General features: G+C 45.2%; 1 protein-coding gene and 1 long non-coding RNA gene across 5 annotated transcripts in view; both read right to left on the reverse strand.

The window, feature by feature from the left end:
- The window catches only part of CHCHD6 (coiled-coil-helix-coiled-coil-helix domain containing 6), a 110,752-nt gene extending 99,636 nt beyond the window's left edge, over positions 1-11,116 (reverse strand). For all 4 annotated transcript variants that reach the window (XM_082060091.1, XM_082060092.1, XM_082060090.1 and 1 more), the window contains exons 1-4: positions 10,959-11,116; positions 8,743-8,875; positions 8,294-8,363; positions 6,997-7,141 (exon numbers count right to left, since the gene is read on the reverse strand). In XM_082060091.1, the coding sequence (XP_081916217.1) occupies positions 6,997-7,141; positions 8,294-8,363; positions 8,743-8,875; positions 10,959-11,036 (426 nt within the window). In that variant the 5' untranslated portion in view covers positions 11,037-11,116. The remainder of the gene's footprint in view (positions 1-6,996; positions 7,142-8,293; positions 8,364-8,742; positions 8,876-10,958) is intronic.
- A 399-nt stretch (positions 11,117-11,515) lies between these two features.
- Positions 11,516-12,751, reverse strand: LOC309443253. The gene is made up of 3 exons (XR_014184766.1): positions 12,676-12,751; positions 11,955-12,066; positions 11,516-11,650 (listed from the first exon to the last, which is right to left on the reverse strand). It is a non-coding gene; the product is annotated as an uncharacterized lncRNA (long non-coding RNA).

The raw sequence follows: 12,751 nt of genomic DNA on the forward strand, positions 1-12,751 counted from the left end.
GCAGAAATTGGAAGCTGTTAAAAAAATGCTATAAATGTCTGACAAATTGTAGCAGCAGTAGCAGGGAAAATAAGGAGTAGATATGCAGCATCTTACCCCAACCAGATAACACCTCTGCCTTCCCTCAAGAGAAGGTAGAGGCAGAAATAAGTGGTTTTACTTTGGACTTGTTTTTACTTTCTGGGTTGACTGTTGTACACATTCTCCAAAATTGCTTTAGTTAAATTTAGACCTCACTGATGCTCCAGAGACTGGAAGTTATTACCTTGCTGGAGGTACATGTAGATCCTCGCCATGCCAAGCTCCAATTTAATGCAAAACTTTGCAAAGCCCCCCATTTCATACAGCAAAGTTATTTTCTATAGGGATCCCTGTAAATGTTTAATAGGTTCAGAAGAAGTAGTAATTCCTTCACTGCAGAAATGCACCCACTTCTCTAGCAGTGGGGAGCAGCCAAAGAGGAGCCCGACTGGAGAATAACAAACCACTGACTTTAAAGACTCCACACATCAATATATTTTCTTCAAAGGAAAGCCTAGAAAAGCACCTCTTAGCTCAGACAGCAAGAATGAGAAGAATAGAAGGAAAAAGGTCTGAAGCTACTCAGCCTACCTATTTAAATCCCTCTATCAATAGCTTGCACCACTTTGTAACAAATCATTAAGGCTTAAACCAAAAAAACAACCCCGCACCTTTCCATTTGTATCAACACATTTAAAACGCAGTTTATTCAACTACTGAAAGCGATCAAAAACAAGTGCATTGCAATTTCTAGCCAAAGATAATGCCAGTCCTGCTAACCGGGTCGGGCTTCCCCGCTGCTTTTGCACACGCAAAGGGCAGGTGTGGGGTGTTCAACATGGGAATGTTCTGCAAACCACCTGGAGGAATTTGTGTTGTAGTAACTGAAGGCACCGGTCGTTTTCTAAAGAAAACAGAAAAATTAATCCAAAAAAAAAAAAAGAAAAGCGTCATTCCTTTAGTAAACACATATGGATACTTGTTGCTCATCACTGTAACATCAATGAAAATCAAACTCGGAGAAAAATAACTGAATGGGCTTTTCCTCATTTAAAACAAGCGTCCGTCATTTCTGATTTAAATCAATGTTTTCTGTTTCAGCCACAAAAAACTTCAATCAAGAAACATTTGCAGAAATTAAAGAACCGCTGAACACTAAACCCCAACATTTGCATTAGCGATTTCTCCTCCCAGAACCAACCTATTCCCCACATCCAGCCTTGGATCTTTTAGGAACATAAAGGGTTTAGCTCAGTGTGTTACACTTTAGCTGCAGCGCAAACAAGACCAACAAAACCGGCCCTGGCGTGAGCAGTATCCAAAGCATAATTCAAAGCTCACAGACACAATAACTTTCATTACATTAAATAAATAGGGAATAAAAAATAACAACTTTTGATGATGGAGGCCTGAGCTCAAACCCAGCAGTGTCCCTTCACCGATGGCCACACGCTGTCACCGTTTCACAAATGCCACGTTGCTTCTGGACCTCAGCCAGTCCCTCCAGCTCCTCACAACAATAGGAGATTACGCACAACAAAACCCTGGGCTGATCTAGAGATGCTCACCTGTGGTTAATCAGCCAGGATGAAGCTGATCCCCAGCTTATCTCAAAGTAAATGAAAGCCCTAACAAAACTAAATCGTGTTCAGCACCGTTTCTAAAACCACCTTCGGTACCAGCTCAGCTGCACCTGCAGCTGATGCTGCTCAACAACAGCAGGCAATTCACAGCGAAAAATGTAAGATTGGCTTGAAGCTTCATCAGTGACCAGAAACCTAAAGAAAACCTCCCATCAATGGGCCAGCTGGATCACTGAAAACACCACTCCACCTCATCTTACCCTCCTACCAAATTCTCCTCCTTTGTATCCATCTATGAACGGGCTGCTTATGCTGGTTTTAGCATTTTTAAGAAATTTTACCTCCACATTCTTTGAAATGGGGAAGATATGTTAAAGTGTCAGCAGACCAACGCACTCTAAGCCAAGGGTGGAAGTGTCCAAAGAACGGCACAGGCAAAGCCCACGGGTTCAGAATCCCACATCCACAAGATGACACCGATATCCAAACCCACTGCCCTGATCAGAGGCATTTCCAGTCACAAATTCTTCCTTCACCAGCCTCCTGAATCAACAAGAGGAAACGAGAGGCTCTGAAGAGTGAAGAGATTATTTCTGGGCAAGAAATCATTTTAAAAGAACCCGACAGCCTATGACCAATTATAATCAGCTACTGGAGCAACCTTAAATCCTTGTATTTCCTCCCAGACTCATTATGTGGGCCATGCTGATCACAACAGCGCGATGCTGGAGCCACCAGAAAGCAAAGGGGGTCACCCAGCAAACCAGTGAGCAAGATGTGACCAGAAACAGCTGGAAAAACACCTCCCCAGCAATTCAGGAATTCTTTGTCCAGGCTCTTTTCGCTCAGCAACCAGTGCCCGTCAGTCTTGTCTGAAAAAGCTAATTATGGTGCAAAGTTTGTCCCACCATCACCCCATTTCTGAATTCATTCTTTCAAAATGGGAAGGAAGAAGATGACTTTTGGTCAATAACTCTGACAAAGCCATTATCCCAGGGGTATTAAATGGGGAGATAAGAACTTCAGGGCTTTGGCACAAATCATATTAGTTCAATTCTCAAATCCGGGTAATGCTGCTTTTCAAAGTATTAATTTCATTTATTCTATTTTCTCTCCCTCTGTCCTGATAACACAGGCGCACATGGCCCCTAAATGAGATCCTCCTATTTTGTAAGTTATAATCCTCCCTTTCTAGAGTAGTAATGAGATGTCTTCGCTTAATCGCGTTTACTTCCACCCCCCCCCCCCAGCTCCTGCTTTTCTCCATCCCCATTCCACATTGATTTGTTTCAAAGGTTTCAGCAAAAACCATCAGGCAGGAGTCACCGGCTCCAAGAGGCTCATGATGCATACGCTGCACAGCCTGGGGAGATTACAGAGGCAGAGAGGAGAAAAAAAGAGCAGCTTTGCTTGCAAAGTTTCTTTTGTTGGTAACAAGGAGGAAAAAAAGAAAGCGAAAAGAACTGAGAAGTTGAGAGAAGAGGTTTTGATTAATTGGAAATGAAAAAGGAAAGATTCCTGGGACACGGGCAAAGTGAGACTATTCGCAACACAGTGAAGCAATTAAATAACTTGTCTACAACAACTTTGGAAGTTCCTCATGCTAGAAAGAGATTTAAAGACAGCTGTATTAATGCTTTGATATTTCACATGAGACTCAAGGCATGCTAGAAGCATTAGTTAAACACCCTGGGCCCTGCTGTGAAGTACTGTACATATAATCCTTGTTGTATTCTAAGTACCCACAGCATTCAGTTATTCAGAGAGTCCAGTCAGCATCACGATCCTGCAGCACTGTACAAACAAAACATTTTATCTCTAATAAATTGGGGAGAGTTCTTCTGCAGCAGCTACTGCCAGTTGAGCCAGTCCCACTTCGTTAATCAAAAGCCATATTCACTCAATGAGGGAAGTGAATGCTGCAGTGGTTCTACTTACAGAGCTGTTTAGCTTCTTAAATTAAAACTTTAAGGAGTTTTACTCAAAACCTAAGGTATCTAGAAGCTAAGTACCTTGTTCAAAGTCATTAGAAAAAGATCAAGACAAAAATGCAGAACAGGACCCAGGTACTTAACTCTAAATCCCTCTTGTAACCAGTGCACCACTTCAAGAAAAGAAAACACGACATAACAAAAAACAACAGTAAGTTCTAATCTGCACCCTACCCTGTAAGTGATGAAGGAACTGGCCCCAGAAGCTGAGAGCAACTTCCATATCAAAGGTTACTTGTAGTCCACACTCTCTCCAGAAACGTGCACTATGTAAAAAGACCAAAGAAATGCTTCATAGCAACACCACAAATAATAAAAGTCAATGACTGAAAATCATAGATAACAGATTAAATTACAAGCAACATTCAGCACAATCAAAATCATTTCAAAATACAGCTATCATATTTGGATTTATGGTCTGCATGTGGCAAGGTTAAAGGAGAAGATCTCAGCACTACTGGAGACAATCGCACAAGGGAAGGTTACTAACAACCAAACTACTGATATGTCAAGGGCACAGGGCAGCTGGAGATCCTACTGCAAATATCAAAAATAAATAAAAGAAAAGAAAACAAATCTCTCTGATATGTGACATGATTTTTATTTTTTATTAAATTTAATGATGCTAGAAGCAAATTACTAATTTGTTATTTCTTTCATGGGAGTTGCCCCTTTTTTCTCTGGCTTCCCCTGTGGGTCACAACAACAGCAAAACCCCTGAAAGTTGTTCCTTTATAAATTTAAGCAATAATTTCCAGTGCCACCTGCACCTGGACTACCATTAGGTACCTAGAGTTTCACTAATATCTTGTACATGAAAGAGAAGATGGACACAGAAGAGATGAAAGAGCAGCTCACACCCATTATTTGCCTCCTATGCTAGAGTTAAAAAGTGGAAGAGTGAACAAGAAACATTCAAGCCCTATTCTAAATAAAGAAAAAAACAATACTGGAAGGCAAAGGATAGATATGATTTGAGTAGGATTGAGACAACACAATCAGGTCACCATGCCCAAAAGGAAACCATAGCTGAGATAAAGCAAGTCTGATAGGGATCTCAATAGTTTCAAGGGCTGGCAAAACCGGTTCCCGCTTAGGAAGACACCTAGAAGCCAATATACAACAGCTTTGACCTCATCTTTGCAAGGACAGGCTAGAATATTCCATTTTTAAGGCTCTTAAATTTATGACTGATCAAGAGACAGTTAAAAGAGCAATTAAATTTAACAGTCTCTCATTCTTGCACCACGTTCTGGGTTAACACTCCATGGTCACTTTTATCTTTTATGGGTTATACAAGGAGAGCCTGACCAGAGTTTTGCAGCGCATCAAGTATGCAATATCTGGGTATGTGACATTGCAGGATTAAAAGCTAATTCAGATAATAGAGCAGCTTTTGTATGTTAGAGGTCAGGTCCCAACTCATTATAGAGGTGCCCTCTTTACACTTCACAAATATTGCCTGACCCCGCGAGTTGCGATTCTGCAGGATGACTCTGCACCCCGCCGCTCTGCTTCTGAGCCGGGCCACATCTTTAGATTGGACAATAAATCCACTCACTTCTCTACAGAAGTCCATTAATTGCATTTGCAAAGAGAATATTCTCCTTCTAGTGGAAAGAGAGTTAATACTGTATCTGCTGACCCAGATGTCCTGCGCAGGGGAGCGGCAGTCGCCTGCCTCGCACATCGCTGCCTTCAAGCTCAGCAATCACGCCACGTCCCGTGGTTCAGGTACAATCTGCCAAGCGGAAATTTCCTATGACAGAGCAGCCACTCAGTAACTATATCTGGGAGAGAAATCTCAGAGATCTACCAGCCCAACCACAAGCAAACGTTATCATGGAGCCTAAAAGCACAAATGGGTCCAGAACCACAAATGGACAAATCCATGGGAGACAATTTCATCACAGACTGTTAACCAAGGTGAAAATACCTCTTGTCAAAGTTACAAGGATATACAGGTGTGACATACATCTGCCATACATCTCTGCTGTGTTCTCATGGTCTCTGCAAGCAGCTGCTATGGATCACCATCAGAGATGGGCTACGGCCAGAAGGACCTTCTGTCTGAACCACTATGGCTGTTCTTAGGTAAATTTTATTTATTCAGCCCCCCAAAATGCTTTCATATTATAACCTCAAAATACTCCACAGCCAAATCACATGCCTGGGTAAACTATGCCTATTACCACTCAACAAACAGTAAAAATATGCTCATAGAAGGAATCTTCTGTTAAAACAAGCGCATGCAACAGATCGGGCGGATGGAAGAAACATAATAAAGACCATCATTACTCAAGCCTGTCCTGTTCCTAAACCATCCTCTCTGTATGTACCAGGCAAGAAGAATTACTCCTAGTCTAGTTTTCTCAGTAAGGTTTCAACATCACACTGGAAACAAACAGGCAGTTTGATCTCACTGTGACCAGCGTGGTCCCATCTCGCTGTCACACCCCAACACCTCCTTTCGCTGCAGATCAGGAAGAAGTGGCAGTTCCACTAAGACTCCGCATTGTTTACAGGCAGTACGCCATTGCCACAGCAATCTCAGTATTTAAAAGAACACAATATAAAATAGTATCACAAATAATAAGCACTATATGACAACTCCAATGTACTGTTTTGACATAAGCCTCTCACTCAGTCTCATCCCACCGTATTTCTGCCTCCATCGCTGCTCTCCTCAGTGCTGGTGTGACAATAACACAACAAGTTATCCCAGCAACACCACGGTGCTTGACTAACAATAAAGGCTGCAGCAGGAAAAACTCCCCCAAAATAAGTCTGCCTACTGGGCAAGCGGTCAGTGGCGTGTATGTAAGGGGCTTATCAATCTTAAGCCTTCTTCAAAATGTTACAATACTTGACATTTTTATGACAGCACTTCTGCTACCAGCATCATAAAAGACTCAAACAACAGAGCTAGTTATTATTTTTTTATTTATTTGGCTATTTGCACAATTACACTCTAGAAAAACAGAGTGAAGTTTCAGGATAGATCAGGTTAGCCGAATCTGACCCTATATATACTGACACATTCATTTCATACACTGTAGAGTTTAAAAGAGCTCTCTAGCTCAGACAATGACCTCAGACATATACACACACCACACTGACCTGCCACAAGTAAAGCTGTTCCCAGCACAGTCACTGTTTATGCCTTTCCCTGCAAGCTTGGCTTTGGCATCATTGCATGACATGCCACAAGCATAGCTTTGCCAGCTACACTGTAAGTCAAACCTAAGCGATGAGTTGGGAGGTAATGAGTGCTTCAGCCTAAATCAAAGTTTCTAAGCTCATCACACAAGTGACATTAAATGAATCCGCTCAAGCAGAGAGATTTTAGCCTGTCCTGTATGGAAGCATATTGGATTTTCTTTTTTCTTTTAATTACTCACCAGCTGGGCTGCTCTCTGCCTCTCTTCCTTAATGTTGTTCCTCTCCCACTGAAGGGCCATGTTCAAGGCCTCACTGGCTGCTTCCCTTTCTCTTTTGGCCAGCCGGAGCAATTCCTCTTGGACCAGCGCGTGTTCCTGCTCATACCTATGTGAGCGCCAAAGGCAAACGGAGAGAAAGGAGGTGATCAGCAGACTTCTGGCAACAGGGTCACAGCTTAGCACGGACCATTCCTGCCTAGAGCCGAAACAAATATCCATCATCTATGTGACATAATGGTTGCTCATAGTTCTCCAGTAACCAGCAGGAATTCAAAAGTCCAACAAACTTTAAGCACAACCTGCAGCTTCAGTGAGGTCCAGCTCTGGCACCAACTACAGACTTAGCACCATAGAAGCTTATACTTCAGTTATATGTAGCTCTATTAAGCACTTAATTATCACCTGAAAACAGTGAGAATAGAAAGTAGCTCACTAGATAAATAGATACTGCTTCATAAAAGACATAGGGACATCGCACAATAAACGGAGTTAACCTGTGTGCCAATGCACTTCTGTTCTGCAAGGGAAATAAAATAACATGCCACAACAGCACTGAGAGAAGCGGCCTTGGCACATCCACAGCCTGAGACTCGGGCTGCCGTGAAAGAAATTTTGTTCACTTTGAGACTTGGAAATACCACGCTCAAGCAAAGAGAGATTAACATGAAGCGAATAACATAATAAATTAAGTTAGACAGGATCTTTGAAGGTTATCTACCCCAGCCTCCTGCTCAAAACAGAACCGGTTTGATCAGCTCACCTAGGGCTTTCTCCAATCAACCTTTAATGATCTCCAAGGATGGAGATTATATATCCTATATATCCTTCCTGTGCAACCTGCTCCAGCACTTCACTGCTCTCAGTGCCCGCTTGGGCTCTATCCTCTTCCCTCCTTATACCCAGGCATGATTTCCTTGCTGTGATTTGTGCCCCGTGCCTCCCATCCTGTCAGCGTGCAGCTCTGAGAACGCTCTGGCACTGCCGCTTCCAAAACACTGCTTTAGGAAGCTGAAAACAAATAGATCCCAGCTCTCCTCCAAACACCACTCCAATTGCTCGCAGCTCCCCTGACTGCTCTTGTTGGCTAAGGGACAAACTTCTCTAAAAGAAAGCATGTTTCATGGTCCTTAATTGAACAAGGCTTCAGAGGGGATTCTCAGGCGTTAAAATATACAGTCTTTGCACTCAGACTGAAGTAAAACATATATATAGTCCAAAAGAATCTAAACTATTGCCTTTTTCAAGAACTTCATCTTACCTCCTGTACAGTTCCTGCTCTGCAGCAGAAGACTTCTGACCAGAGTCACTTGCCATTGGTGGCTGGATTCCTAGAAAGAAGAAGACAACTATAATACAAAACACAGTCCATCATATCAAAAGTTATTTGATAAGAGGAGAGTATTTCATATGTGAGCGTTATCCCATCAAGAGAGAAATACAATACATCTAGAAAAGTCCCAAGAAAATTTAAATTCAATGTACGGAGTTCGAATTTATGGAACAGACACTGACAGCATTGTCTTCAACAAGGCACACTACAGAAACTTCTAGGTAAGGATGTTAACCCCCAAGGCCCTGGTTTATACACAAGCATGGTTTTAGTCCTACGTTCCAGTTCCTTCCCGTAGTTCCATTAAGCCTTCCCACTGATCTCCTGCTTTCCTGGTAATTACAAGGGATTGCACAAGTGGAGATGATTCTGTCTACCTGTTGGAGATCTGGGCTCCCCTGCTGCAGCTGGTGAAAACAGAGCTGTGCCACTGGGTGAACGGGGCGATCTCTGGTTGTCCCTTTTACTTTGAGGAGATTCCTTCATTCGGTTCACAACATCTTCAGAGAGCTGAAACACACCCACGTGGGAAAGAAATCAGCACAGTCAGCAGGGATGTATTTACCAGAAACAGAAGGAAAAGAACTAAGCAGAGTGTCTGTCCATCCATCCATCCATCCGTCCGTCCATCCTCCCTCTTCCCCCACACTTGCTAACCCAGCTCGGCATGGCTGAAGTTCTGCAGATCACACGGTAGAGAACAGCTCGCGTGAGGCTGCAGTTTTGCAATCTCAGCTTCATTCTCACTCCCTTATTTGGGTCCAAACCCATGGAAAAGAAAGAAAAGTTCACTTGAAGTTTTCTGGCAGTTCAGCCCAAGGGGCTCCTCACAGCACCTTCCTCTGGCCAAAGTCAGAGGTTCTGTGCTGACTGTTCTGGCTCCAGAACAAAATTAAATGAGGCTGTTTCCCCACCTACATTGGTCACAGTAGAAAACAGATTTTCAGCTGTGCCAGTGCTACCCAGTTTAACAATATTTTCAACATCCTCATTATACATCATTATCGGGCCAAATTATGGGAACTGTTTTTTAAAACACAAACCTGTAAAAGGCCCGACTTGGTTACGAACAGGCTCAATGGAACTACTTTTATATACACAGATGCAAAAAGCAAACTCTTTGGTTTTAAGAATGGGGAATGCTTATTTTGTGTCACAAAAAAAAAAAAAAAAAAAGAGAAACTTCTTATTCAAGAAGTCAAACAACCAGGCCTACAAAGACTACAGCTCGTTTAACCTAATCAGCTGTCATGAGACACAAAGGGCATCTTCATCTTGAGCTCCTGAAAGTCATAAACAGACCAGTAACAATGAACCCACGTTTGTTCCATCAGCATCCAGCTGAGGGAGCAGCTCACAAAATTAGCACATCAAATTGCATCTAAGGCAGGTGAGGGCGAGTCCTGAAGGGGCCCCCACCCAACCCTGTAAAGAGAAATCAGGCAAGAAGAACTTGACCTCCCTCAAACACTTTACAAAAAGAGATTAGCACGATCTCAGTTAACTTTTGTCAAATGATCAGTCCAAACTGGAAGAAAAATAAGTAACCACAGCAAAACTCTGCAAGCTCATTTCAGGCAAAGCTTAGGGGAAAATAAATAAAAGTAAGAAGCAGCAACAGCAATGAAAATTATAGTAGTAATAAAAAAAATAACCAAAGAAAAATGGGGAGAGAAATCTTGACGGAGGAAAAAAAAAAGGCTCCTTAATGATAGCACCACCACTCTGCTGGGCTTGTTTGCAAGACACATGTATGCAAATGTCTGACGAAGGTTCAAGAAGCAGCTTCCCACTGCCCCTCCAAGAAACAGCCCTAATCCTCACTTGTCTCCACAACCTCATATCTCCCTTGTGTTCAGCCAGCGGTGCTTTGCCAAGGCTCTTGGCAGCATTGATAAGGCCAGAGGTGTCTCCTCCTGCATGCCCACAGAGTCGGGCAGCGTCTTTAGTATCAAACTCCTTGCAAAGCACGAGGCAAGGTCATGATGGGGTTGTGAACACTGAAGAGGGAAAGCGGCATGAGAGGAGAGTTTTGAAGAACCACAGAACAGTTCGTGTTGAAGGGACCTTCCCAGCTCCCCCAGTGCCCCCCCTGCCATGAGCAGGGACATCTTCACCAGCTCAGGTTGCTCAGAGCCCCGTCCAGCCTGGCCTGGGATGTCTCCAGGGATGGTTCATCCACCACCTCTCTGGCCAACCTGGGCCAGGCTCTCACCACTCTAAGGGGCAACAATTTCTTCCTCATGTCCAGCCTGAATCTCCCTCCTTTAGTTTAAAACCATCACCCCTTGTCCTATCACAACAGGCCCTTCTGAAAAGTCTATCCCCATTCTTTTTTATCGGCCCCTTTTAAGCACTAAAAGGCCACAATAAGGGTCGATGTGTCCCTGCTCAAGACCAGCCACCCTCAGACACTCAACCCTCTTCCCCCACCTCTCTCCAGTCACCCCCTCCAGCTTCTCTCCTCTCTTCCTCGCTGCCTTTCCCCCCTCACCTCCCTGTCCTGCCCACCGGGCCTTCCCCAGCCCCGCTCCCTGCCCTGCATCCCCCGCCGCCTCCATCACCGGCCCCGGAGCAGCCCGGGCCGCCTCACCCTGATGCCCTGCAGCACCCGGACTTGCTCCCGCTCATCCAGCCCGAAGGAGACCTTCCTGCTCTCGCTGCCCCCCATGCCGGCGGGGCGGGCCCTGGAGACGCCTCTCCCCGCCGCGCCCCCCGCTCACACAGCGCTGCCGCTGCCAGGAGCGCCTCTCCGCTTCCGGCGCCTGCCAATATACCCGCGTGCTATTGGTGGGCGGCTCCGGGCTGGCCAATGGGGCGGCGCGGTGCTGGCGGCGAGCCGCGGTGCATGCTGGGGGGTGTAGTCCGGCGCTGTGAGGACTGCGGAGCCTATGGCGGCCTGAACCGACCCCCGGGAAAACTGCTCCCCGGGACAGGGGACAGGACACCCCTTCACCCTCACCCTGCCACATGGCCACGGCGGCTCCAGAGCGGCTCCGGGCTTGGCTTGTAGCCCATGGCCTCACAAGGCTTCCCCCTCCCTAGACGCCCATCCTCCCCACCCTCATTTCCGAGGCGGGGTAAACCACCCCAAAAAACTGTCACTGTCACCCACTCAGCTCGGAGGATTCTTTACTGGGTCAAAATTATGGAAGGAAGAAAACCAAACCACGTGTTACCACACAGAAAATGAGTCAGGAAGGCACCGATGTTATCTCCTAGCTCCAGGACTGAGGAACCACCAAGACGTTGTCCATGATGGAGGACTCGCAAGCTGATGAGCCCCTGTGGATGTTCAACACAATTTCCCCTCAGCAACATCGAGATAAAGCATCCCCTGACACAGCCGAGCAAGGGCATCCCCTTCACCCCACCAGGAACGCCACATCCATCTTGCCACCCACCGTTTCTCTACAGTCCTCCAGGGAGCTCAGCCCCCCAGCTCACATTTCTCTGGTGATTAAAAACAAAATTACCATCTATAACTTCTAGTCAATTTGAAAGCAACTGCTCCATGGGCAGAATTCACCCCTCTGCTCCTTTCAGCCACCCTGTTCCAGCAAGACCCACCAACTGTGCCATTCATTACCTGCCGCGACAGGTATGTGTGTGTCCCGTGTAGGTCAGGCCAGCGCAGATCTGGTCCCTGTCACCAGGCACGGGCAACCCACAGCCTCAGCCAAGGGAGAAAGAATGAATATCTGTAACACAAAACAACCAGACCAAGAAACAGCAGCTTTGAAGGTTTATTTCTAAACAAACTTCTGCATGCCCAGAAATACAGGCCACATGATGACCTGGACAATTTCATACGTTCATGACTAGGCAGTTAATGAAACCTCAGTATCTACACCCTAATTATCTACTTCTTAGTAGCGCATTGGAGCAGTTTTAACTCTTCAATGCTTATTTTTCACTCCAGTTATGTGGCAACCACAACTTTGACTCAGCAGTGGGAGCTTTAAGGAAGTATCAAGGACTTTCTGCCACCCCCAGACCTCCAGGCCTCTTCTCCAGCATGTTCCTGGGAGAAGGGAATATTCTCATTTGTGCAATACTCTGCACTCCAGGCCTTGGCACAGCATTGCGGTACGGTAGTGCAAACAGCTGACGGTACAGAAACACCACACACGGCCTGTGCAAGAGCAAAGGTCTGGCTGAAGTCAAACCACGACCCCTCCCAAAACGCTCCCTTGGTCGTTCCTCACCTGCCACCCGCTAGCTTCATTCCACAGCACCAGCTTCTGTGCTGAAAAAGCCCATGAACAATCATTCCTCATTCACCTCTGTCCTCTCAGGGTTTCACAGACCTGCACTATTGCTCTTCCAGGCTGGCGAGTTCTCAATCATGTAATTAACTCCTCCAGAAGTCTTCCTGTAACTTTG

Source organism: Streptopelia decaocto (genome assembly GCF_964273445.1).
Source record: "Streptopelia decaocto genome assembly, chromosome: 8".
Taxonomy (NCBI): domain Eukaryota; kingdom Metazoa; phylum Chordata; class Aves; order Columbiformes; family Columbidae; genus Streptopelia; species Streptopelia decaocto.